The sequence below is a fragment of the Mus caroli genome, chromosome 8 (genome assembly GCF_900094665.2).
Source record: "Mus caroli chromosome 8, CAROLI_EIJ_v1.1, whole genome shotgun sequence".
NCBI classification, from domain to species: Eukaryota; Metazoa; Chordata; class Mammalia; order Rodentia; family Muridae; genus Mus; species Mus caroli.
In genome coordinates this window covers 39,522,508-39,546,428 of record NC_034577.1, presented here as the reverse complement: position 1 = coordinate 39,546,428, position 23,921 = coordinate 39,522,508, and the positions used below count along the sequence as shown (strand labels likewise).

The following is a 23,921-nucleotide window of genomic DNA, read 5'->3' as shown; positions in this document are numbered from 1 at the left end:
ACTCCATTCATCACAAGCTTTTGGTTTTCTAGTTTACCTATAATTATCTCTGTATGGATCACTGTTTCTTATGTTATTTACTAGTTAACAATAGATTTTATTCTGTTGCTAAGATTAATTATATGAATGCTCAAATTTTCCTGGCTTGGTCGGTGACAGTTTCTCTAATTCATTCTCATATCATATAGACAGAAACGTGTATTTTGTCAGGCTATGGCTTCTCTGGCCAAATATTTTGATCATCTCCACAACTGTTTTATAAAAGCCTGACTTTTAAATTGTAAAGTCCTTTCTTATGGGGATTAAAATCAACATTATCTTTTTTTTTTAAAGCCAAAAGTCATAACACTTCAAAATCCTTTTACTTCAAAACCAATTTTCATGACATTGACTTAGGAAGTCTTCAGTGGATTATAGAGGTAAATTTAGAAGAATCTGCTTTTACCTGTTAACTAACTGCTGTAGGTTCAGAGTTTGGAGCAAACTCAAGAGCATTGCACAAAACCAGCTTTCAGGTCTATTCTTAGCAACTTCATATCAGACTATAACATGTCTGGGGTTTCCAGCTTCATGAGATCTTTTTTTAAACCTGGGATTAAAGGGCTATCACTAAGCATGGATGGAATCTACAATAGTGTGAGACTTACCCACTCGCTCTGAGGACATACCAATATGACAGGTTTTTTTTTTTTTTTTTTTTTTTTTTTTTTTTTTTTTTTTAACATTTTCTTTAAACTAAGGCTTGTATGTTGTGGATAGCCCTGGGACTAATTATATTTGATGTTAAATCTGTTCTCCTGTGAGGGATTGTGAACAAGGAATGAGTCAGCACTCAGGTGATTTCCTGTAAACCTGCTTCCCACCTTAATTTGTAAAATAAAGGAGAGCTGATGATTGGGCAGATAAAAGGGAAGGTGGATCAAAAGGTGGGAGCAAGAGAAGAAGGAGAAAATGGAAGAGGGAGAGGATGCAGAGGAGGAGAAAGACGAAAAGTGGGCAGAAGCACATGGCCCGGAGAAACTGCAAGTTCTAAGGGGTCTCATAAGCTGTGGAAGATGGTAGTGTAGCAGTAGATCTGCCCAATCTAAGCGCACAAGATGTAACCATATTAACTGTGTTGTGTTTTCATTGCCAGGGCATAATTAGGTTGGAGAGATTTACCGCAACACTTGTGTTTTGATGGAGAAGAGAAGCTCATGACATTGACTTAGGAAGTCTCCGGTGATGCAAATCAAAACAACCTTGAGATTCTACCTCACACCACTCAGATCAAAAACTCAGGTGACAACAGATGCTGTCAAGGATGTGAGAAAGAGTAACACTCTTCCATTGCTGGTGGATTTTCAAGCTGCTACCACCACTCTGGACATCAGTTTAGTGGTTCCTCAGAAAATTAGACATAGTTCTACCAGAAGATCCACCAATACTACTCCTGGGCATATACCCAGAAGATGCTCCAACTTATAATAAGGACACATGATCAACTATGTTTATAGCAGCCTCATTTAAATTAGCCAGAAGCTGGAAAGAACCCAGGTGTCCCTCAACAGAGGAATAGATACAGAAAATGTGGTACATTTACACAATGGATTACTACTCAGCTATGAAAAACAATGAATTCATGAAATTCTTAGACAAATGGATGGATCTGGAGGATATCACCCTAAGTGAGGTAACCCAATCACAAAAGAACACACATGATATGCACTCACTGATAAGTGGATATTAGCCCAGATGCTCAGAAGACCCAAGATAAAATTTGCAAAACATATGAAACTCAAGAAGGAAAACCAACGTGTGGATACTTTGATCCTTCTCAGAAGGGGGAACAAAATACCCATGGAAGGAGTTACAGAGACAAAGTTCAAAGCAGACACTGAAGGAATGACCATCCAGAAACTGCCCCACCTGGGGATCCATCCCATAAACAACCACCAAACCCCCGACACTATTGCAGATGCCAACAAGAGCTTGCTGATAGGCGCCTGATATAGCTGTCTCCTGAGAGGCTCTGCCAGTGCCTGGAAAATGCAGAAAGTGGATGCTCACAGCCATCCATTAGGCAAAGCACAGGGCCCCCAATTATGGAGCTAGAGAAAGTACCCAAGGAGTTGAAGGGGTTTGTAGCCCTATAGGAGGAACAACAATATGAACTAACCAGTACCCCCAGAGTTCCCTGGGACTAAACCACCAATCAAAGAAAACACGAGGCAGGACTTGTGGCTCTAGCTGCATATGTAGCCGAGGATGGCCTAGCTCGTCATCAATCTGAGGAGAGGCTCTTGGTCCTGTGAATGTTCTATGCCCCAGTATAGGGGAATGCCAGGGCCAGGAAGCAGGAGTGGGTGGGTTGGGGAGCAGGGGGAGGGGGAAAAAAGGAAGTCTTCGGTGGATTATAGAAGTAAATTCTACAGCTTGAAAGCGTGTTGAAATCATCTCTACAGTCCCCACTAAGTTGCCAGCAGAGTTAATTCCAACCTAATTCTGTCTATTGAAAGCTGGAAAAATAAATAAAAAGAAGGCCACACAGGGGTGGCACATGCCTTTAATCCCAGCTCTCCAGAGGCAGAGGCAGGTAGAGTGGCCTCCGAGTTTGTGTTTGGTTGTTCATCAAGTAATCAAATGAAAATGATTGACAATAATCCCCCAATCTAAAAATAATTGCAATAATGTTGCCCATTTTGAAGGTGCTTGGTTTTACAGATCAACCATAGGAAGCACTCTCATGAGCTTTGAAGAGCTCTGGGAGCAGATGGGACTAGTAACGTGACTTCATGTCAGGTGTTCAGCATTTCTTGCTTGTCAGTTCTCAGTGAGTGTTTACTGATGCATCCCCTGTAGTAGTTAGAATCTTGGTTCTTTAAAAGCCCAGTTATGTTATGTGAATGCATTTTTGTTGGAATCCCAGGTGTGGGACAAGAGGCTGCTTCACGGCAGGTGATTATGATTTGCTTCATGACCTAGCAGAGGTGTGATTTTTGCCAGCTGCAGATAGTTTAATTCTGGGGACTCTGGAGAGGATATAAAGGGGAGATTTCCCAAGAGGGCCTGTGGAGGCTGCTGCTCTTCATTGCTATTGTTGTGGTTTGATGAGAAGTTGAAGATATCCTGACCATAAAGAGTAGACTTGCCCCAAGGAACCGGATGCCCCTAATCAGCAGGCGAAGGAGCTCTATGCCTCTTTCCCCTCTAACCTTCTCTCTCTCCTATCTAAAGTTGGAGGCTTGGAAGGGATTGGGGAGGAATAAGAGTTGGAGGTAAGAGCTAAACAAATATCCCAACAGTCCCCAAAGCCATCGGAGCTCTGCCTGAGCCAGGTAAGGCAGGTGACATATAGGACAGGTGACAGGAGACACTTGTTTACTTGAATTATTTCCATCCCTTTAGTCTCTCCTCAATGTTCTTTTCTTACTTAAGGTGCAGCATAAATAAAAGAACTTTTAGCCATGATGACAAAATAATAGAGTAATGGTTACAGATTCTCTTATGGATAAAATTAGATTGGCTTAAAGGGCAACACGCCAAATATTTTTTTAAAATATTATTATTATTTATGTATTTATACATGCATGATGATGTATACATGTGTCAGTGGTTAGAGTCATTCCCTGAAGCTGAAGTCACAACCAATTGTGAGCTGCCAGGTGTGGGCACTGGGACATGAACTTGGGTCCCCTGTAAGAATAATACCTGTTCTAACCATGTAGTCCTATCTCCAGTGTCGTGCGAACGTTTGTTAACTAGAGTTGTTAATAAAAAGACCCAGAGCTGTATCTTGACTACCTCGGGTGTTCTTATGCTGGGCAACAGAGAAACTTTATCTTACGCAGTGATGAGTAAGCTGTTAGTGGGTGACACTAATATGTTTTACGATCCTCTGCTTAACAGGTATAAAACTCCGTGGGAGCATGGATAGTTTCGTTTGGTATTTTTTCTACAGCTTGTAAATCTAACCAATGTCTAAGCCTGTCCTACTTTTTTTCCCTGAGAGAGCTAAGTCAGAACTGATTGTCCTTTTTTGTTTGTTTAATTTTTTGTTCATGACGTGAGTTTTGTCTCCATAGAATTCCTAGTGTGAATTTGTTACAGAAGGACAAAATAAGGAGAGCATTTCTTTTTCATTTGTTTGCTTTAAAAAAATTCTTGGGGCTGGAGGCATGCTCATATTTGAGAGTATTGGCTGCTCTTCCAGAGGACTCAGGTTGATCGCCAGGAGTCACACGGTGATTCACCATCAGTGACTCTAGTTCTAGGAAACCCAACCCCTTTTCTGGCATCCATGGGTACTTTGTATTCATGGCACATAGACATGCATGCAGGCAAATTACCCCCACACATAAAACTAATAAAGTATTTAAGAAAATGCTTTTAAAAACCCCTTTCACTTTTACCATTGATATTTTATGTCTCACCTTACACATTTAAAAATAATTTTCATAAGACATTCATTTCCCTTTCTTAATTCTTGTTGATTCTTTTATCTATTAAAAACTTTGAATCATTTGAAGAACAGTATTGATTCTAAAGAGTGAATGTGCAGCATTAGGGCATACCTCCCAAGCTTTAATCATACAACCTAAATTATCTAATTACAGCCATCTCTCTCTGAAGTTTCAGATTTGACAGATACTGTTATATTTTACTATAATAATAAGCTCCTTATTAAGCTTGGGTGTGAGCAATTCACTGTGTACTCTACTGTATTTAAAATATGTGAACTATTGATTTAAAGAAAGCCTCCATCATTTCTTTGATTGCTTGTTGAATGGCTGATTAAATGTGGCTCATTGCGTAGCCCAGGCTAGCCCCATCTTTGTGTTTCAGTCTTGCATGCTGGGATTACAGGTATATGTCCCCAAGTTCAGCTTGAAAAATACTGCCTCATGTCCAAAACCCAGTTGTACAGTAACGTCTAATGCTTTTTCATGAGCCTTTCAGTCTTAATTCATTCTATTTTCAGTGAAGTATACAATCATCCTTTGTGCCTTTTGCTCTTCTTCAACAATACTGTTTCCCCTTTCTCTGTAAGGCTCAGCAGCTCACTGGAGGGGTGTGAGTGAACAGGATAGGTTCGGAAGGGGAGTGTGTAGGCATTGAGCACATCTTTGTTGTTGTTTGAAACAGCGTCTGGTGTATCTGGTCCTAAATGTGTTCTGTAGCCAAGGATGACCTTGAACTTCTGATTCTCCTGAGTTTGACTCCCTGGTGTAGAATTACAGATGTGCACTCCAACACTTGCCGAGGGAGGCTCAACCATGGGGCTTAGTGTCTAGGAGGCATGCACTCCTCCGACAGAGCCACACCCCTAACCTCTAAGTGCTTCTTAGATACTTCCCTGTATTCTCCTTTGGTGGCCCTACCTCTAACCTCCGCTCGCAGTGCCTGGCCTTGTCAAGTCTCAAGCTTTACAAGAATCTAGAGAATAAGTCCAACTGTATCTGCGTTTTCTCAGTTGCTCTTTTTAGTTTTCATTTTCTCAGATTTTCTAAGTCCATCACCACTCATTTATTTTCCAACTTCCAAAACGGTTTTCCAGAACAAATTCTTAAAAATAACTTTTGAGGAAAAAAAAAAGTTTTTTACATAATTCACATCCTAGACCTCAATAAGAACTTACTATTTTTAATAGCTATAGTAACAAACACATTTTATTGAAGAAGTTACCATCTTAAATGCCTGGAGAAATCAAGGGCAGAGACAATTAGTTAAGGGTCTCAACCTGGACACTGTAGGAGGAAGAGACTTGCTCTATGTTAGCAAGTAGCAGCTACAGCAGGTAGACATGGCCGTGTCTACCATGGAAGGCAGACTATCTGAGGCCGTCCGTGTCATCTCAGCTCACGGCCAGGAAAGCAGGAGGGAGGCGCAAATCAAGGGCATTGCTGTGGGGCTAGCTGAGGTGACAGGAAGGGGATTCCTAGCAGGAACTATGTGGCAGACTGTCCGGGCCAGGGGCCAGAGGGAGTTCATGTCCAGATTCAGAACTCCTTGGAAGACTGAGCGAAGAGTTTCCGAGGTTACAGAGAAGTCAAGGTTAAGGCCTGACCTGAACTGTACCGAGACAAAGTTGATAGGAAATCATGGAGATCAGCAGTAGGCCCCAGCAAGCCCTGGTAGACCAGCAAAGCCCACCTTCTCCAGTAGACACCCCCACCCTGCCCATAGAGGGATCATCTTGGGATGGGAAAGAGGATGCTGCTGAGCCAGCGAAAGAAACGACCCTGATGGGTCTTGCTTGACCTTTCAGCTTCACTGAATGTTAAGTGAAATAGACATTTCAGTCAAAAGCCGTGCTAGGGAGGCCAGAGAGATGGCTCATTAGTTAAGAGCACTCGCCATTCTTGCAGGGGAACCGGAGTTCCCGGCACCCACCTACCCAGTGGCTCGTAACCTTCCACGACTCCAGTTCCAGGGAACCCATTACTTTGCTCTGACCTCTGCAGGCACCAGACGTGCATGTGGTACATAGACATCCCTGTGGGCAAAACACTCATACACATACAATAAAATAAAGAAACCTAGGAAAAAAAAAAAGAGCACAAGCCCAAGCAAGAATAAATGTGTAATGGGAAAGGTACTGAATTACCTTCAACGAGAAGAGTTCAGTGCCCCGTGGATCAGCAGAGATCTGAGGCTCATAAGGGGAAATACCTCAGTCAACAAAGCGCTTGCCTACCGAGTGTGAGGACCAGGGTTTGAGCCCCAGCACTCCTGTAAAATGGCAGAGGTGTTAACAGCTGGGCATGCAGAAAATGGCAGATCTCTGCGATTGCTGACATACACCCCCTGCCCCTGCCCCAGCCCAAACAGCAAGCCTTGAGTCCCAGGGAGAGATCTTGTCTCAAAAACCCAATGTTGATGGCTCCTTAACATAAAGGTTGATTTCTGACCTACACAAACATGGTAGGCCCTCCTACATACACACACACACACACACACATGCATGCACAGGCATCCAACCCTTACCATATACACAAAGGACTAAGCTGTAAAAACTAAACAGGACACAGATTTCTTAAAATATTTGTTGATTTAGACACTAAGAAAGGAGTGAGTCCTCTTACGGAATCTGCTGGCTACTACTTCACAATAAATTACAAAAACATTCTCCAGTGGTACAGCTGTTCGCACGTAGAATAGAGCAATCCTGGAAGTGTCTTCCTGACATGCACTTTAGGAATGACAGACACAGACACCTGCAGAGTTTGTTAAGAGTACACGGCTGTTATTTGGCATTACTTACTACAATTACCAAAAGCAACTTGGAAGGAAAAACAAGTAGACTCCCCCAAATATCCAGGTATTTACATATCAGATGGTTGGATAACAGAGGGAGCATGGTATGGAAACATTATTGCTTTAAATGTCTATTGCTGTCCCCAAAGAGAAGGAATTGCAATCCATAGATAATACTTGTCTTTTGTCAGCAGGCAGGCCTTTGCCTCCCCTCCCTGTGCCTTTCCCTCTCTACACAGCAAGATAAGTGTCTAAAAAGCCTCGGCTTTAGAGTGGGAGGTGACTGTTCACACTCCTCTTTCTTGAAGTCCTCCACACCATCAGCCGGTGTTAGCGGGTGTGCGCATGTGTGCGTTGAGTGTTCTCGTCTGCAAAGGATTTAAGCTTTGGGGTACAGAGTGACGGTGTCGTAGCCTTCTGGGGGCCTCGTGCGGGCTCTCGCGTGGGTCTCACAATACAGCTCCCCCTCCACGAAGAAGTAGCCTTTCTGCTTGAGGTTGAGGTTACAATCGGCACACACAAAGCACTCGGGGTGCCGGTACTTATCCCGGGCCTTGACGACAGCACCTCTGTGGGGAGAAGACACGGGTACAGATAGGTGAAAACATCACAGAAAGAGACGAGAGAAGAGAGAGGATGCTGCCATAAGCCGGCCTGGTTCACAGTCAGGGAACCACAGTGCGCACCGTGTATTTGTATGTGACAGCTCGACCCCACACACCATCACCTTTCTCTGTGAGGTGTGAATAATCTTTAGGAGCTCAGACAGGTAACCCACATAACCTATGTAACCCCGCCCCCTGCCCGCCTCCCCGCCCAGCTTCTTTACAAATGGGAGCCATGACTATGGAAGCCGAACCCCATAAAGGGGTCGTGGTGACTGAGCCAGGATGTGATTATTGGGGGGGGGCACTGTGAGTTGTGCGTTTTCAGAAGTGCTGTTAAGCCGCCCCCTTTTCTCTCGGTCCCCTCTCTGTTCCCTTGGTTCTAAGCAGGATCCTCTCCCCCACCTCTGTCTTAGACAACCGGACAAATCTTGTCTCTCCTTGTGGTGGGAGAAGAGGATGAAAGGGTGGGAGAAATGTCCACATGAGACACATTTAAGGAAGATAGGACTCCCTCGAAAAATATGAATTAGCAAAGGTGGCTGTTTATATATACATAGAGTTTCTTGATAATGTAGGCTGACTATATTTTAAAGATTTCCATCTTGATAATGTATAATTAAAACTGCTGGCCACAAAACGCTTTTTAATTCATAATCTAATGGTCCCTGCATTTGTTTCTCTTCTATATAGAAAAGTAAGTATCCAAAGATTATATATTAATGAAATTATTTTTTAAAATAGAAAACATGATTCATAGAAATTGTTTTCATATACATGTTTGGGCAGTTTTGCTTTAGTTTGTTTTTATCTCACATAAGCATTTCTGAAGATACAGACTGCTGACTTAAGTTCTATGACAATTTGGGGCTATGACTAAGGCACATTGGCCAGATATGCTAAAGTGTTATAAATGTTCTATTTTAAGTTAATGAATAGAAATTTAACTTTTCCAAAATTGCCTTTTCTATATAAAGTACAAGAGATGGAAAACCGCCAGCAAGACACAGAGTGAATTCCCGAGTCACTTAAAAGCGAGACATACACAATACCGCTCCCACACTTGTCACAGAGCGGCATCCTCTGGGCACTGCCAGCCCCACCGTGGACTTTCGTAACCGGAGCCCTCACGCTTCGAGTTCCAGCCGGACGGTCATCTGAAAAACAAAGTGTTTCCATTTATGGTGGGGAACAGCTGGCTCCAGTTTGTACTTGGAGACTATTTTAAGGCGAACACTTTAACATCTATTTTAAAGTGTGCACTTTAGCCCAAGGAATTCTTCAGTTGCATCTGTGCTGTGGTTTCAAAGGGAGCAGGGCCCACTGGTGTAAAAGAGACGTGGCTCTGAAATAGGTCTCTTTAAAACGAAACCACTTACAAAATGCGCTGTTGGAAACCATGGCAAGATGCTACAAGGATTGAGCATTTTCATTGGATGTCTTTCCCCCCCTACCCCCACCCTGAGACAGAGTTTCTTTGTGCAGTTCTGGCTGTCCTAGAACTCTTTTGTAGACTAGCCTGGCCTCTAATTCAGAGTTCCGCTTGCCTCTGCCTCTCCAGTGCTGGGATTAGAGGCGTGTGCCACCATACCTGACTATCTCATTTGATGTCTTTGGGGAAATAAAACATCTTAAGTTTTCCATTCCAATGACTTAAGGATGCAGCTCAGCCACTGCAAACTCAGGATCATTGTGTATCTGCAGACTGTTAGCATCCACAGACAGGAGCTGGGGACCAAATAACACCAAACGGGGAGTGTGCTTTCCTTTCTCTTCAGACCCGGGAAACCTCTTCTTCACTTTTTGTGTACTGTGTTGTCTGTCCTAGAGATCTCAGATAAACAGAGCCTTGGCTTTCATGTCCTTCTTCTGTCACCTAGCATAAGGCTTTCAAGGCTCCTCCCTACTCTAGTGTCATTCAGAGCCTCATGCCTTTTAGAGGTGGATAGCATTCTTTCCCAGGTAGGCTATCAGACTTTATTTATCCACTGGTGTCTCAATGGCTATCTGAGTGCTCCCACCCATTTGGTCCTTGTTAATAAGGGGAATACCACTGTACAAGTGTGTTTTCCTTTCTGCTTTGAGATGTCTGTCTAGGCACAGAATTGCTGGGTCACTTCTGCCCCACCTTCCTTCCAGATTAGATGCCTACCTTTTTTTAAAAAAGAATCCTCCATCAGAGATGATGGACCTTAAATACATCTCCCTTGTTTACTGGAGAACACTGGTTATTAGATTTATTTATTTATTTATTTATTTTTTACTTATTCACTTTATATCCTGCTTACTGCCCCCCTCCTGGTCAACCCCTCCCACAGTCCTTCCTACACGCCCCTCCCCTTCTCTTCTGAGTGGGTGGGAGCCCACCTGGATATTCCTCCCACCCTGGCACCTCACATCTCTGAGGGGCTATGTTCTTCCTCTTCCCCTGAGGCCAGGCAAGGCAGTCCAGCTAGTAGAATGTATCCCACATACAGGCAACAACTTTTAGGATAGCCCCCATTCTAGTGGATGGAGCTTGCGACTCTTATGGAAGAACAGGAGGAAGGATTTCAGCCCCCTAAAGGGATAAGAACTCCACAGGAAGGCCAACAGGATCAACTATCCTGGCCCCTTGGGGCTCTCAGAGTCTGAACCACCAACCAAAGAACATGCACAGGCTGGACCTAGGCCTTCTCGTTCATACGTAGCAGATGTGCAGCTTGGCCTTCATGCGGGTCCTGAACAGCTGGGTTATTTCTTAATGAACTTTGTAAGAGGCAGCGGCTCTGCTTTCCAGAGTGGTTTGTGCCATTCACATCCATACAAGCAATGCACGCAGTTTGCTATTATATCCAAGACTTTATACCAACCCATCTTAATGGGGCACTTTTGCCTTTTGTGTGACTCTTTTTTTTTTTTTTTTTTTTTTTGGTTTTTCGAGACAGGGTTTCTCTGTATAGCCCTGGCTGTCCTGGAACTCACTTTGTAGACCAGGCTGNTTGTAGACCAGGCTGGCCTCGAACTCAGAAATCCGCCTGCCTCTGCCTCCCAAGTGCTGGGATTAAAGGCGTGCGCCACCACCGCCCGGCTTGTGTGACTCTTAAAGGGCAGTATGTATCTTTTGCGGGAACAAAAAGCATGAACTGGAGTACGAGCCAGAGAAGAACAGAAGTGGTGTGGGTGAGAGGTCAGCTCTCCTTTGTACCACCTGTGTGACCTTCTCTAACGCCACTTTTCTTATGCCTCTTGTTCTCATTCATCAAATGGGGCAAATAAAGGTTTCTGTCTTCCTGAGTCATGGTGAGAGTTTGGTAAAACTACCTGCAAGGTGCTTCGGCAAAGAATGAGGTGCACGGTAGGTTTGACTTCATGCTTTATCTTTCTCCCCAAGGTTGCTTATACTCTAAGGAGTGGGGAGGGAAGGCCGAGAAATCTTACAGCATCTGTTGAGAACGAACTCTTTGATTAATCAACTACACTGCCCCTGACTACTATGGATAGAACTTGGGTTTGGGTGCTCTTTATTTAAATGAGTGGCTTCATTTCAGTCCTCCCCGCCCCCATCCATCCATCCAAGGGCCCATGACAGAAATGTCGGTAGACACTGATGGCGCTCACCAGGCCCGTCGTTCACCAGATCCTGCAGCACCCTGAAGGAGCCCGACTGGCGAGGAGCTGCTGGTTCATCCCGGTTGTCATGGAGCATGCGGTACACATCCGACTGAGGGGGCACTGAAGCTGTGGGTTCACTGAAACACAAATATAGCTGGTGACACATCATCAGGAGCCCCAGGAGGCAACAAGACAACAAATATCCTCCTCTGTTTGCAGCAAGGGCTGAGCAGGGCTTACTCTCAAGTAAATCTCTTGGATAAGAAATACCATTTGAATTCACCTAGGTGACTCCTGCCAGGACATGGCAATTTTCAAAGACAAGATTTATGTCTGATTGATGGCTGTATAATTATAGACATGTACAAAACTGCCCCCCCTTCTTTCCCTCCCAGAAAAAAAGATAGTGGACACAGTAGTATAGGAGGAGACTCATTTTGATTTTTCTTACTCATAGAAGTTTAAATATTCCTATTTTTGATATGAAACCAAGTTTACATAACTTGTAAGTTGATGAAATTCACCCGACAGTGTTTCTAACCACATACTGCAGTAACTCATCAATGTGTTTGTTAAACTGATTATGCAATTTTTGAAAGAGTCACATTGATAATAATGAAACTTTAAAAAATATTATTTATTATTTTTTCATAATAATAAAACTAAGTTTTATCTACTATGCTTTTAGTAAGTATATTAATAATAAATGATTAAAGATATAATTTTACTTGTCATGCACTACTTTGTTATTTTACTTTATTACCTAGAAATTTGTGCATATTTTAATCACCTGTATTATATTTCTTTGCAAAATAGCTTTGTGATTAACTCACTGTAGAAACCCTGAGGCAACCTTGAGCTACTGTACACAATATTTTAAGTATCACACTAATTTATAAAAAGTTATTTTGCAATATTAACAGAAGCAATGGGATTTTATTTCATAATAAATCTTTTAAATAGGAGGAGCTCCATGACAAAGGTACTTGGAACAGACATTAACAATGAAGAAGAAACTAGTCAAAATAAGGACTAACAGGAGTTGAATGTCTTCACTAACAACTGGAAACATCTGCTTATAAAAACTTAAAGCAATGCAAACATTTAAAACAGCGAAAACAATTCCTCTCGGCACGATCCCATTAGAAAAACAGAAAGGATCATCTCATAATAGTGTTTGGACACGCCCCCTCCTGTTTCGTCACCTACATAAGACAGCCAATGTAAGATCTTAAGCCACTTCTGAGAATACTAAATCCTGGCACTTACAAAGAACTCTGCAACTTTTAAATGGAGATTTGGTCTTTATGTGATTTGATTTTAACCAGGCTTAAATGTTCCCCCTTTAAAGCTTTTGCATAGGCTTCCTTCCACCAAGACAATGTTAAAAGACACCATTAAAGTCGACATCAGCCATATGTTTAGTCAGTATGCCCCCCCCCCCCCCAGTTCAAAAAGACTCATATTACCTCATGGAGGATGTTTCCCCTAGAGCTGTGGCAACCTGACCCTGAAGTGTTTCCATAATATTGTCATCTGAGTACAACTGCATAGGCGTGTTAAACTGAGCATGTACGATCTTCACGCCCGGAAGTTCCATTTCCAAAGGAATGTTAGGGGCCATCTTAGCAGCAACTTTCAAGTCACCCGGGCAGATTGTACTAACGGTACTGACGGAAGAAGGGGTGCTACGTCCACTGCCACAGTCAACACCGGAAGGAGTGCTGCAGCCACTGAGTTAATGACCGCGTTACGCAAAGGTGATGCAGGGAACCGGAAGAACACAGAAAAACGAGGACAGAGAAGTTAGAAGGAAGTGGGGACAGAAGAGGCCATCACATCAATCTAAAACACCGGCTAGAAGGGGTTTCGAAAAGGGACGCTGTAAAAGGTACATGCAAAAAAAACCGTGAACAAATCTAAAAGTTGCGGGCGATACTGCATTTGTTGGCTCGATTCTGTCAAGTTGAGGGTTAACACGTACCCGAGTTGTACTTTATAAAGCAGGTAGATAACACGCCTGTCCTCGTTGCCTTAAAAGTAGGCGAAATAATTTAGTTTCTGACGATATCACAGGTAAATGGTAGAGGGAGATTAGCTGGATATCCCTTTATGACTCTGAATTTTATAATTAAAGTATTAATGACTGCTATTTACCGAATAGTATCACTTTGCAGTGTTAAAACTTAGGCTAAATGTTTCAAAATAAGCATGCCTCAGTCATAAAGTCAAGCTTTGACTGCAAAGTCATTCATTACCTATGGATAAGGCTAAATAAAGATATTTTAGAGCTATTTTATCAACATTTTACTGTTACTATTTCAATATAGTATTTTTTTGTTCACTTATTTTGTTAAGAACATACTTTAAAAACTGTTCTGTAACTTAATACAGGAGCTAGAAACGGGTCAATAAATGTGTATCACCTTGCCCTTGATGACTACAGAGCAAATAGTTCACCTTCCATTACTTGGACGCTACTCAAGGCTAATGTTTGTCTCCTTTGTACACGTATGCCTCATGCAAGATTTTGGTCACACACATATATTTCCATGCATATTTTGTATTTCCCTTTAAGGAGAAGGTTTACGGACTTTAGTAATATTACAGAGGTTGGTCACCCTAGTTGAGAACTAGGGAGATTTTGTACTCTTTATGAAACTGAATTGGAGACCAGGCACAACTGACATGCATTTTGTTAATTAACTAATCAATCAATTAATTAATTAATTTGGCACTGGGAATTGAACCTAGGGCCTCGTGCATGCTAAATAGTCAGTCAATCACTGAGCTACATCCTTAGGGACAGTAAATCCACACAGAGATACATTTTAGGAGAAACTGGAATGTATTAAGAGAGTCTTCAAAAATGCACAGCCATTTAGAAGAAAGTAAAAAGAGGTACTGGTATTAAGGTAAACCTCTGTTGTAATCGATTGCCTGTTTGTTACTGTTGCAGTGAACTTGAGACAGGTACATCATATATGTGATGTGATTGCCTTAAGGTCAACAATCTCATCTATGACTGATGGGGCCCCATCTCTGCATTTACTTTAAAGGGCTACTGTTTTTAACATAGATCCCCACATAGACACCAAAACCCAACACCCAACAGGTTGCTGAGCAGTGGGCTTGTAAAGTCAATGTCGTAGCTGGTTAGTTTAGACAATATCATCAATAATTTAGTTAATTTTTTTTTTTTCGAGACAGGGTTTCTCTGTATAGCTCTGGCTGTCCTGGAACTCACTTTGTAGACCAGGCTGGCCTCGAACTCAGAAATCCACCGGCCTCTGCCTCCAAAGTGCTCAGATTAAAGGCGTGCGCCACCACCACCTGACCCAACTTCTTACACCATCCCTTTAACTCCTGCCTATTGAGAATCTGTTTAAAATCCAACCAGGACACAAGTTAGGTCATGGGCCAAAATAGCATTTGGCTTTTTTTAGGCTCGGCACTATTTCCCCAAATTGAGTTTAACTGCTAAAAGAAAGGAAGAAACGTTCTTCTCGTAGAGCAGTTTGGTCAGGATTAAATGATTTGATGGAAGCAGAATGAGGTTCATGAACTTGGAAAATGGGCCTTGGAGACAGTGGGTTAAATCTTGAGGGACTTGGGCCAAATATAATGGATCCACTTAGGAAAGATTGAGAACGTCTCTGGCTTCCTATGTCCCGTGTGGGATGCTAGATGCTGGATAAACTATTATCAATGGGAATTCAGAGATAGGCTTTATTTTGATATGTAATTAGTAATCCTTGTCTGTTATTAGGGATTGTATATAGATATGGATGTGCATGTGGTTTTAATTTGCCAAAGATTATGTCTCTATTCCTCCTTCCTTTATCATTTGAGTTTGGGGCCCTGTGTCTACTAAGTAGAGGAAATGATGTAACAGCAGCAAGAGTGGCCTTTTATAAACATCCAAGACAATATTGAAAGAGTTCCTGTGTTGGTGACTTAAATAAGACAGTTCTCAGGGACTCTAGACCTAGTGGAATATTGTCCCGAGTTCAGGAACTTATTATTCTTAGTGACCCAGAATGCAGATGCTAATGTGATCTCCTGAGGCTGTCTTGGTCATGTGGCAAAATCACCTGTAAAGGGGAAGGTGACTTCAATTACTTCAGAGCCAGGTGGGTTCTTCCACAGACAGCGAACTTCCCTGGAACTGTGTTCAGACTTTCAGCGAGGAGGGTCTATTTCTGGATGTAACTTGTTTAAAACTACCCAGAAACATTTCATTTTCACATTCAGGTTTATTTAAAAAAAATCTTGTCTATATTTTGAATTATTACTTTGAATTTAAATTGTTGCACATTTCCATATAAAAACCCTGGTGCTTCAATGGTATCAACTGTGATGACGTAATCAAACGAGCCAGAGCTAATACTAAAACACCAGGTGCACTGACACATAAACCCACTACACTTGTTTGACTTCAGATTAAACAAGCTGTTCATTCACAGTGCAGTAGTAGGTCAGGGTATAGCCCCCAAATTCTATCTTGGTGAAAAATGCCTGGGAGAGAGCAAAAAATTGTCAGGCTAGATCAAATAATGAGGGGACAGAGGAAGAAAGGCAGAATGGAGAGGCGTTTCCACTGGTCTTTAGGATCTGAACACAGGTACCTGCTATTTATTTATTTACCTATTTTTTAGAAGATTCCTGTTAACCTGCTGCATTAAGAGGTACCTGCAAATCGCCACATTCAGGTTAAGACAACACAGAAGAAAGCCTCTCTGACCTTTGAATTTTTGTGCAATGAAATGTGTCCCTGGGTCTATATTTACTCAGTATGTTTAGCTGCTTATTATTCAATAGTGAAATAGTATTTTGAACTCTTAGTGCAGTGTGTTCCGGGACTGCAGGTGGAGTGGTGTGGGGGTAGTGTTGGGGAAAAAAAAAGATGGAGAAAAGGAACAGAAACAAGGAGTCAAAGAGGATGGTGGGGAGCGGCACGGTGGAGAGGGAGAACAGCTTCTAACTCCTCTGTCTCACATTCAGGAAATACTGGGGACTCTTGGGCTCTTATTCCTCTACCCAAGTGCACATGTGATACACATTGCATATTATGGTCCAGGCTCATCTCTTGGTGTTAGGGATCCAACATGGAGCTGGTCAGACACAGACCCTACATTTGACATCACAGCATCTCCCCTCCCCCCTCCCCCATTCATGTTTCTTCTTCTGTCTGATGTTATGAAAATTGTTTGGTTTATTTGGAGACAATCTTCTGGCCCTTCCTGTAGCTTATTGCAGCGTCTCCACTTAAAAATCATATATTAAGTAATGATTTACTAGCCACGGGGGGAGTTAAGTCCCTACAGGTTCAGTCACATAATTGTGAAATGTACTAGTTAATATGCACTTAATGGTGAAGAGCATTTCAATAAGCTGGCATGTAGAAGCACTTAATCACCCCCTCCCCATAAAGCAATGGGAGGCTTAAATATACCATGCCTATGGGATGAGCTCACCTGTGGGCTCCCAGTTTGGGGTACATGGTGCAAACCATTAAGCCATGTAACTCTCCAGACAGGATCAACCTAGTCTGAAAAACAGCTTCCTGGGGATAACTAACTGAAGGTCAGAACGAAATTTCCTCAGTTGCTATTTGCTTTCAATTTCTAGACAAGATTCTAGGAAAGATTGCATAGCCACAATCGAGTCTCTGATTGACAGGTAAGAATTTAGACCCTGCTTGTTATTGTTATTGTGGTTTATACAATGTATCCCATGACTGACAGCAAAACTCAATAACTGACTTCCCTCCTTCATGATATTTCAATCTTCACCAGATAGAAAAGTCTCTTTCTTAAGGAGCCTTTGCTTCTTTGTAGGCATGCAGATGTATGAACAGTTATTCTTATAAAAGGGTTGGAGGGTTTAAAGGTCCAAAGAGAAGCAGGCATTGAGGGGGATGGCCAGAGTCTGTCAAACACATAAAGCAATCCTGGCTTCCTCTTGCTACTACCTGGAGCTGGTTTCCAGTTTTTGCCCCTGTAGACTGGGCTTTCTGGATCTGGGGCAGGTTACATCTGACTGACTCAAAGGTCTCTGTGTGGATGGAATCTCCAGGGCTTCTGGGGCACTAGTTATAAATACACATGGTGAGCCCATACAATTTCATAGCCCTGTCATCTAGTCAATATTAGCCCTCAGTAATGGATGCTATTTGGCTACAGTTTTGCTGCTCAAGTGAGCTGTTTCGTTTTGCTTTTGAAATAAGCTTCACAATTAAAAAGTCACTCCAGACACCTAGAAGTTACTTTCCCTGGTGATTAGTAAGAACTCACGAAAGCAACATGCACTTCAAATTTCACAATCTCAGAATTTATGACCTGGTTCGGCCTGGAATTATGAAAGGTTTGGGCCGAATATTGTGCTTGTGTTCAAAGTAGTTCACATCCTGTAAAAAACAAAGGGTTAAAGAAAATTCTCTCAGCGGAGGCTCAGTCTTCTGAGGGTAAAAGGGTAAAAGCGCGAGGACTGTGCAGAGGGAGTAATTTACCACCAAATATTAACACGACAAAGGAGGAGGATGAGACCAGAGATGCTTTTTCTATTTTAAAATCCACACAGCCGCTAAACATTTGGAAACTGGCTGACAGGGCTTCGGAGTAACAAGAGCCAAGTTTGACATGTTTCTCTTTAAAAACGAAAGTTTGACAGTACCTTCAAGAAAATAAAGGAGAAAAATGACAGGAGCTGGACCTTGGAAAAGAAACCGCAGCATGAAGAACGCCGGCCAGAACTGAACGTGAGTACTTACGTTTGCGGTGAGCCGGGGATGAGACCCCGTAGCTGTCCGTGGAGCGCGTCTTGGATATTGCTAGTTGAATAGAGCCCAATTGGTGAGTTATAGGAAGCGCTCACTACCTGTCTTTTGTCATCAATGTTTGCTGCTGCTACGAAAGGCTGGGCCCTTCTGTTGTGCGCGGTACCAATGGGTTTGAATTCCTGTACATGGCAGACAAAATACACAAGAGCCACAGAGAGCGCACAATAAAGCTGTTAATGAACAAAACTGTCAGCAACGCTGTTGTTAATTAAGGCATCGTTATCTGCTACAGGATTAGCAAAAAAGGTTAAGGGGAGGAATTTAGGGTCCGCCTATCCTGTCCCTGAAAGTTACACATGCTACGTTCATCTATCAAATGTTAGACGCCATAGACGGCAACTCATTTGATACCTCAAAATTCAAACAGTGTCTGGCCGTCTCCTTTTCTGGCTTCATCTGCTTCTTTTATGAGGTCCCCCAAACCATGTATTAGAAGTGAGGGTTTTTGTTTGTTTTTTTGTTTGTTTAGAATAAATTACTGGACTTAATATTCTCTCTAGCTGCAGCTACGTGTGCTTTCTTCTCTATAAATACCTTTTTGCTTTTCTGATACTTATGAATGAACCCAGGGTCCAGCCCAGGCCAGGCAAGCTTGCTGCCACCATATCTTAATGAATTTCCCTCCATTTTTAAGAAGCGAGAGGGTAAAATCAGTAGGTGAATGAGCATTTGTGAATTACTATAGTGTATCATTTAAACTGATCTAGGCAAAAATTATTTTGTCTTTTAAAAATACCTCATATGACAAAACCCAAGTTGTTAATTTAAGTATGGCTGTACTTTCAAAAAGTAAGGAGACCAGAAAGGCTTTTGAAGGCAGGAACACCACACACAGAATTCCCTTTTCTTTATTGAGATAATGTGGCACATGTACTTAAAGAATTCTTCATGGCTATCTCTTTCTTGGAAAACAAATGAATCTAAGGATGTTTGTGTGTGTGTGTGTTAAAATTAAAAATAGATTTTTTTTCTCTGTTGCCTAAGGAACAGGATCACACAGCAGAGTCTCAAGCATTGAGTTTGAAACATACCTGAAGGACCCAGCTAAGTGTAGGAACCATGTTTTTTAGTTTTGAATACATGGATAAGTTTCAAAGCTGTTAGTTTTTGTCTTAGAAGCCCCAGAGGAAACTAGCAGGGATGTTAACATGCACAGGAGACTGTTCTGTGTACAAATGTTTCTATTTGGCAGGCATAGCTAGATCGATCTTTATAATGTTCATCTCTTTTGTGAATGTGCACCCAGTGTTGTGCACAGATTTGAAATAATGCCTAGTTGTTTGAAATGTTTCCCCATATAGGCTGACTGACCTTGTTAAAAGGAGTGACACCAGTGCAAGTGGAGCACGGCTTCATTTCTCCATCTGCTCCCGATGTCATGCCAGAGACTCTGCCCTGACATGAAGAACAGGGTTTGTCTCCTCAACCTGGGACACATGTGTTAACAGTCCCCTGGTTCTCAAAAGGTTTTGCATACAATATTGCCCATGACTGTATAGGGTCATTAGACTGACTAATTAATACCTTGTTCATCTAATTTTTTTCCCTCTACAAGAATTGATCGATGCTGAGGCCTTGGCTGAATGACATTATTCTTGCTGACACTAAGTACCAAGGGTATTGAAGCCACCAAATATAGTTTTAGAAATGTCCCAGCATTGAGTCTCATACCATGTAAAAATATGTGTGCAAACATTTACACAGTTATACAGCCTGGGGTATTAGCTGACTTCCTAATAAATTTGGATAGGCTGTATTTTGCGATGACCGTTTTGACTAGCCATTGTCATGACTTGAAGAGTGTGCTGGGAATAATTGTAAGTAATGGTGGCATTTGTGGTTTTGAACCTTCGTAACTCCTTTTGATATGAAAGAAGATGGAGGCTAATTGCCCAATTCCACTTTGATGGATTATAAATATTCTGTGCTAATTATAGAGTGAATCAGTCAGGATAAGACAAACTGTTCAAGCTTTGTAGAACCTAGTTGGTTTTATAGAACAAAGTCTGAAATGACTTTAAATCTTGGTAAATAGTACTACGTTTACATAATTAATTAACACACTATGATGGCTTGATTAGGGAAAAATATCTGCCTCTAGTTTTTGTTTCATACACTTTCAGATAATGAATAAACACCAAAGGTGATTGTCCTGCAAAAGGATCGGCTCCTCTGAAGGCATTTGTGCATTCATGATTCCCAGTAGGACTTTCAAATGACAGTGCATAAGTTAACCAGCTCCAAGCCTTTTCTTTATGATTTTCAGTTTTGTGTTCTTCCTCTCTCCTTCTCCCTTCCCTCTCTTTCTCATTAGAAATGGAATTGGTTAAAAGAAAAATGACTTTATTTTCTACTCACACCATAAAAGGAAGTCTTTCTAAGACAGGCTTAAAACACTTTTTTGTTTAGGCTTTGCAAAACATTCATTTATGGGCTTCTAGAGTTATTCCACAAAGCACAATGAAGTGTATACACCAAAGTTAAACAAGAAATTTAACGATGGCGCAGAGAGGCAGCATTCTGTCCAAGTCTTACATCATTGTTGATGGCCAAACAGCATCAAAAGACAAAGCCAATTAGATGCCTGCTAGTCCACTCTAATTCCTTCTTCTTCCTCTTTTCTTGGAAAAGCACATGCAACACAATTTTTTTTTTATAGCAGTTTCTATGTTGTCCAGTTCCTGGTTTGTTCTACCCAGAGAAAGCCATCAAATAATCCTTTCTGAAAAATAGTCATTCAGATTAACTCTTGGTTTTAAAATACGGGTTTTAAATGTTAGAGGCTTGTATTCAGGAATAAGATTTTGAAGGAGCGAAATGTTAGAGCAGCCATGGCACAAGCTATGCGCTTGGTGAAAAGCCACTAAGAATGGAACAGTGGGCCATCCCTTAAACTTCTTATTTGATGATGCTGTTCATAGACAAAGTGTCCAGGCTGTTACCTTCTTTCTCTGAAGCAGTGTGCCTGACTTGGATACTTCACTTCTCTAACTTACCTGTCATTTTCTAAAGCTTTCATGGGAAAACCACAGGGGTGCAAGAAACCAAGGGCGTGAAGCGAGCAGACATTTGATCAAGTCAAAGCGAGGCAATGAATCTGCAGCACCAGGCTTGAAACATAGGAGGCTATTCGTTCATGCTCACCCTTCCAGTGGAGAAAAGGCCATTCTTAAAACCATCATTTGGGGCTCCAAGTGTTTCCGCTCCCCATAGAGGAACGTTGGGAGAAATATCAATGAAAGTTTTGCTTTGTATAGCAAATGTCTTGTTACCAAAACATTGGAGCTTGAAGTGAACTCTATGGAAACAAACTGTGGCTGCTCGTGTAATAGGAAGACACAGCTCTGTACAAAGACACAGGCATAATGCTCTTCCTACTTAGAAAGAGTCATTTTTAAAATTTGTTTCTACAGAGCATCTTTCTTGCTATGCAAAGTACATCATTCCTTTGAGTTATGTGGCTGCTGTTAAGCAGGAATAAAAGTAACAGCTTGCTTGAGAAACAAAGCTTTGAAGAAGGACTAACCACACACTTGTCTAGAGGGATGCCTTGCTTAGAAGTGCATAAGCCTGTTCCCAGACCACCAGGCTCTAGGGGAATGCACGTATTTAGTTGCTGGAAACTGATCTGAACACCTCCTCGGGTCCTTTAGGAGCCTACGACTCAAATCTGAGTCTGTAAAAGCAAAACTTCTCTATTTCACGATAGAATGGAAAGATGAAAAAAAGTCTAATCATTATGACTTTATATCAATTATTATAATTGTGTGAGAAAAGAGTCCTCAAAGTCTGAACTTACAGGGAAAAACACTACACACACACACACACACCATTATATCTATCTATCTATCTATCTTTCTATCTATCTCTATCTCTATATATTGACATACAATTACTTGCTCTTGGTCTTAGGTAATGGGACATAGTTGTTCTCTTTCAGTGAGCAGATAGTGGGTTTAAAATAAGAAAGAATATTGTATCCAGTTGCCAAAGGTCACAATACTTACTCCAACAATTTGACTTGGGTTGAGAAACAGGAACTCAAATATTCTACTGTTTGTGGACATTTTCCATTCACCCATAACCACATTTAAATGGTGGCTGGTGGCCTTCATTTCCCCAGCTGACACACCTCTGCCCTTCAGAAGCTCGCTCTGTTTACATAGTTCTCATCAAAGGGGAAAAGCAAGTCTTTTTGTAAAGCAGGGCATTACTTAAAACTTAGGGTTTGTTTGGTTTTGTTTTTGTTTTTTTCTCCAAATACAAAGGCCCCAAATGTATAACCTCTTAGAAGAAAATCTGTCTGCATGGTGTCCAGGACACTCAGATGGCAGAGCTACACTGGCATTCAGCTGTTCTGTGGACCAAATGCCTGAGCCATATGAGCCAGTCATGTCCAAATCTCGCCAAAAAGCGGCAGGCCGGGAAATCCTTTGATGATTAGGAGAGCTGAAATTGTTATCTCTGAGCCAGTAGACGCTGGCTTCTTGGAGAGGGAGCCAGTAAGAACTAGGCATGACTCAAATGAATGGAATTTTTAAAGGCTCCATCTAAATGCCTGCTGTGGTTGTTAACCTAATCGTCACCTTTTTCTTTCTTTTTTTCTTTTCTTTCTTTCTTTCTTTTTAAAAGAAATTCATTTCCTTTTCCTTACTTGTAGAATTGTATAAAAAAAATAAAAATTGGTAGTTTCTAACCCTTAAGTTCAGGATATCTGGGTTAATAACATGATTAAGAAGAGGTCAGAATATTTAAAATTAGAATTATGCCTTAAAAGTTAGTTCTTACAAGAGTGACAGCCATAAATTAATGCAAACAGATTTGCAGAAGAGATCTCTTTTCTCACTTCAGCTCAGGAATTGTCATTCCTGGAAAATTCTGGAGAGAAGGCAGCTAAACACAGACTCCCAGCGTGGCTTAAGTACACCTCAATTTAACCAGTTCTTACAGGGTATGAGCAGAGACTGGGATTAAGTCTCACCATGGGTTTGGCCCATCAATTTGAATCTGTTTAGTTATATCAGATCTTACCTCTCAAGTTGGTGAGTGAGAGTATGAAAAACAAGGAGACATTAAGGATAGGAGTGTAATTCACAAGAGGGCGCATGTAATGCAGTGTCCGATGTGTGCTGTGTGTGGACAAAAGTGGGAATTTTATCCATTGCATTCTAGAGACTCCAGGTTTGGACAGTCAACAGATGTGTGCAGAAGGGCCACAGGGGGCTGCTTTTTATGTGGGCTGCCTCTAAATGGCCAACCGATGTGGATGGGAAGTAAACAGGCTTGTGCAGTACTGCAAAGCACTGTGTTTACACAACAGTGATGCAGCTAGAACCTCAGGCTTCAGCTAACCTTCCTCTGTGTCGAACAAAGTGCTGATTAGAGGTGTCACTCACTAGTCAACGCACAGGACCCTAGCATGGGAGGTGAGCCACCATTGGTTTTCCGATTCCACCATGCTTACAGGTTGAACATCTCTAATCCAAGATCCAGAAATCCAAACTGTTCCAAAGAGAGGAGTGTTTTGAGCAATGTTGAGGTGTCACAAGCAGAACATCCCATGCTTGGCCTTGTGCACTGGGTTCCAGTGAAGTGGGTGGGCTCATAACCCTGAACCAAAGCGTCAAGATGTAAAAAGGGCAAAA

General features: G+C 41.9%; 1 protein-coding gene across 3 annotated transcripts in view; it reads right to left on the bottom strand.

Moving 5' to 3' along the window:
- Positions 1-7,008: 7,008 nt before the first annotated feature.
- Positions 7,009-23,921, bottom strand: part of Pdlim3 (PDZ and LIM domain 3) — a 31,495-nt gene continuing 14,582 nt past the window's right edge. The window contains exons 4-8 of one of the 3 annotated variants that reach the window (XM_021170250.2): positions 17,777-17,844; positions 12,905-13,168; positions 11,442-11,572; positions 8,887-8,998; positions 7,009-7,805 (exon numbers count right to left, since the gene is read on the bottom strand). In XM_021170250.2, the coding sequence (XP_021025909.1) occupies positions 7,616-7,805; positions 8,887-8,998; positions 11,442-11,572; positions 12,905-13,168; positions 17,777-17,844 (765 nt within the window). In that variant the 3' untranslated portion in view covers positions 7,009-7,615. Of the gene's footprint in view, positions 7,806-8,886; positions 8,999-11,441; positions 11,573-12,904; positions 13,169-17,776; positions 17,845-18,207; positions 18,396-23,921 lie in introns of all 3 variants that reach the window. The other 2 variants (XM_029480940.1, XM_021170251.1) reach the window with 2 other exon arrangements.